A 3,801-nucleotide genomic window follows, 5' to 3' on the forward strand; every position below is an offset into this window, starting at 1 on the left:
TGTGTCCCTCCTGCCCCCATATGATCTGGCACAACACCACTCAGTTTTACAGAAGATGAAACTCAGTGTGGTAGTCTGGCTTGCCAGAATACACTGTTTCTTAGCTGCTCACGCTTCTATCCACAGGCCAGGTCTCTGCCCTCCTAGTTCAACCCCTCACCCCAGTCCCTTATTTTTAAGGCATGTAAAGGAAACCAGAGGCAGAATCAAGTCAAAGCTCTTTTATTATCACTCACATTATTTTATAGCAAAAGGAATGTAGCAAACGGGTCAGGGTTGTACATGAAAAAAAAAAAATCCAGGTTTGTAGAGGTCATGTTATTTACATATGGAAACAGGGCTGTCCTGGCGTCAGGCGCAGCAGCTGCACTTGTCCGATGCCCCCTTGCAGACGCAGCCCTGGGCACACTTGGCACAGCCCACCGGGCAGCAGGAGCAGCAACCTGGGGACAGAAAGGAGGCAGCAGAGATGAGTACTAGGGACACAGGGAAGGATTCCTGCTCTCCCTGATAAGAATCACTGAGGAGGCAACAACTCCCATGCAATGGGGGCATCCCCAGACTGCTTTACTTCCCCTGAGGATGATGTAGAGGGCTGGGGACAGGCTGGAGGACAGTGAGGGGTGGAGGAAAGAGAGGATCCCACTTACTCTTCTTGCAGGAGGTGCATTTGCACTCTTTGCACTTGCAGGAGCCGGCGCAGGTGCAGGAGTCGCCTGTAAGGAGAAAAGACAGAGGTGAGAACGGTCCCTGGATACCTGAACCCGGGACGGCGTGCTAGGAGCCTGGGACCGAGTTTCTCTGTCCACAACCAATTCCTGGAAACTTGAGCAAGCCATTAACTCAGATCTCCTTAACGGTAAAAAGGGGGCTCCGAATAACCTAGAATAGAGAGAAAGACACCCCAAAACGCTTTGGGAAGGAGCAATTCCTGCCCTGAAATTGAGTAGTCAGAGAAAGAAAAAGGGGTCAGAAACTGCTTCTCCAGCGCTACAGGGCATCCCCAGCCCCTTACCGGCGGCACAGGAGCAGTTGGGGTCCATGGCGAGCTGAAGAGGCGGCTGGAGACGGGACACGGCTGCACGCGAACTCGCTGGGACTTGGAGGAGGCGTGGTGGAGCTGAGCGCTGCGAGCTGTGTTTATAGTTGGAAAGATCCGGGGCGAGTGCAAAAGCTCAGCCCTGGCCCGGCGCCGCCTGCACCCGCCCAGCGCTGAGTCACTCGCTGCTCCCGGTGAAACACCAGACTGCGCTCATGGGGCGGGGCGCGCCCGGCTCTGCACACGGGCCGCGGCCGGTCAGTTCCCCGAAGCCGGCCCACGTGAGCCCCGGGCTGGGTGCAGCGAGAAGACGTAGTGTACCCGGTGCCGGGTGCCCACGCCGGGCGCCCAGCACCCTGCCCCTTGCCCTCCGCCGGGTGCACAGCTGCCCTCCCCCCTGTCCTGTACTTTTGAAGCTGAGCCGTTAGGGCACAGGTGAAAGCGGGAACTCGGGAATGCTGTTTGCACGGTAAACCGGTTCAAAGTGCACACAGGTTACAACTCTGTAGCAGTCAAGGCTTAATAATTAATTGTGTAGCATCACAGTAAACCCATAGTAGCATCATAGTAAACTGCTGACCTATCCGTTGCATGTTGAGTGCTTTAGTGTGCGACAGGGACTGTAGAAAGTGTGTCGTGTGTGAGATGTCACTTAATCTTGTAACAACCCATAAGATAAGGACTCTCCAGTATTCTCACTGTAGAGAGGAAAAACTACAGACGCAGAGAAGTTACTTGTCCAGGGTCACACAGCTAGCGAGTGGCACAGGCCCCAGCAGATGCTGAGGGCCCTCCAACACAGAGACATCAAGGAGGGAGGATAAGGGCAAGAAGCCACAAGCTTGGTCTCAGGAAGCTCAGGGGCTGGGGGAACAGACAGGAGGAGACCCTGTCCAGCCTGGGAGAAGGTGGGCCATTGCCTGGGGTCTGAGGGTAAGAAGGTGTTTGCCAGGCAGGGAGGGGAAGGATTTGTGTTCTAGCTTGGGGAGGAAGGAACTAGCAGGAGCTAGCTGGAATGGCTCTGAGACATTTGGAAGGGGAAAACCCCACAAGAATGTTCTTCCCCTGCCGAGGCTGAGGGGGAGAGCCCAGGTGGCATCCACATGACTGTCTGGAGAGGCACATCCTGTTTCCCTGCCTGCATGTGTCTGGCGCTGTGCTACCGCCTTAGGTCACCAACCTCGGACTGCCCGAAGTGTGTCATGCTAGGAGTCAGGAAGTGGTTACTGGGAGCTTCCTGGAAGGCTGAGGGAGTACAAGTTGCTGTAGTGGGAGTTTAGTGAGGTGGCGGGTGGGGGAGGACAGGCTGTCCTTGCAGCTCTTACTGTAAGCTCAGATGAACCATCACTTTCTCTGGGGACCCTGTCCTGGGCCCCATGCCCGTGGCTGCCCGTGGAAGGTGCTGGTAAACATCCTGTTCTTTCCCCTGCTGGCACTTTCCGGGCCTGTGGAATGTATGAACTGCGCTGACTCTTGGATTGATGTCTCTGCTCTTCCTCACCAACCCCTGATCACTGGAAATTCCAAGGGCAGTCATTGACGCCCTGCTCCGGAATTGTGTCTTCATCTCCCAGCACAGGGCCAAGTTTGCAGTCGACACTTAATAAATATTTGTCAAATGAATTAATGGGGGAAATGCCCTGGACTGTTCCTCCCTTCCCAGCCCCCACCTTGTATGAAGGCCGATTACAAAATGAAAACAAACAACTCTTCACCACCCTGGAACCTGTGTGCTCACTTAAGTAAAAATACCAAACAGGGCAGGAGGGGTGAGCTCTCAGATGGACTAAATTCCACTGATCACTCAGCCACTCACTTGCTCAGTGACCGTGGGGCAATTACATGCCTGGACTCTTCTGAACCCTGGTTTACACATCTATCAAATGACTGGTTTGTGCTCGAATTTATATCCAAATAGCCTCTGATTTTAGAGCCAACCTTTTTGAAATCTCATGGTGTCTGGTGGCCCTGTGGATGAGAACTCTCTGGTCGGTGGACTGATTTTTTTGTTGTTATTTATGTATGCACACATTATATACCAAATCCCTGTTTGCTAATAACTCAGATGGTCACCTATTCACTCAAGGCAACAATCCAACTCCGTGAAGAAACAGAAGGGCTAATTTTGCCCTCAAAAGCATTGGTCCTAGCCCTGGGTTTGTGCCAGCCATATTGGCGGTAAAACTTGCTCTGGGCCTGAGCTGTCTCCTTTGAATCACTTTGACTCTATGAGGGAAGGGAGGGATAATGATTCAGGGAAGGGGGAGCAGGCCACAGGCCTAGTCTGCTCATCTCCGTGCCCCTAGAAGCCTCACAGGTGCGGGCCACCATGCCCAGCCTATTTTACTTATTTTTGAGGCAGAGGCTTGCTCTGTTGCCCAGGCTGGAGTGCAGTGGCACAATCTTGGCTCACTGCAAACTCTGTCTCCGGATTCAAGTGATTCTCCTGCCTCAGCATCCTGAGTATTTGGGATTACATGCGCAACCACCACACCTGGCTAATTTTTCTATTTTTAGTAGAGATGGGATTTTACCATGTTGGCCAGGCTAGCTTTGAACTCTTGACCTCAGGTGATCCACTCACCCCGGCCTCCCAAAGTGCTAGGATTACAGGTGTGAGCCACTGCACTGTGCTTGGGACAGAGGTGAAGCGGGAGGACCCACTTGCACATTTGCATCCTTGACTTGGCAGGGGGTGAGGGAGTAAAACCAAGCCACATTGGATAAGGAAAACATCCCCTGAATATCTGGCGTGAGTCAAC

The 3,801-nt window shown here is 53.3% G+C and overlaps 1 protein-coding gene across 1 annotated transcript; it reads right to left on the reverse strand.

Annotated features, from left to right (window-relative positions):
- Positions 1-206: 206 nt before the first annotated feature.
- Positions 207-1,131, reverse strand: LOC101051372 (metallothionein-2). The gene is made up of 3 exons (XM_003943458.4): positions 1,016-1,131; positions 651-716; positions 207-443 (listed from the first exon to the last, which is right to left on the reverse strand). The coding sequence occupies exons 1-3, from the start codon at positions 1,041-1,043 to the stop codon at positions 352-354; spliced, it is 186 nt and encodes a 61-aa protein (XP_003943507.1). The 5' UTR covers positions 1,044-1,131; the 3' UTR covers positions 207-351.
- Positions 1,132-3,801: the final 2,670 nt, after the last annotated feature.

The sequence above is a fragment of the Saimiri boliviensis genome, chromosome 1 (genome assembly GCF_048565385.1).
Source record: "Saimiri boliviensis isolate mSaiBol1 chromosome 1, mSaiBol1.pri, whole genome shotgun sequence".
NCBI lineage: Eukaryota > Metazoa > Chordata > Mammalia > Primates > Cebidae > Saimiri > Saimiri boliviensis.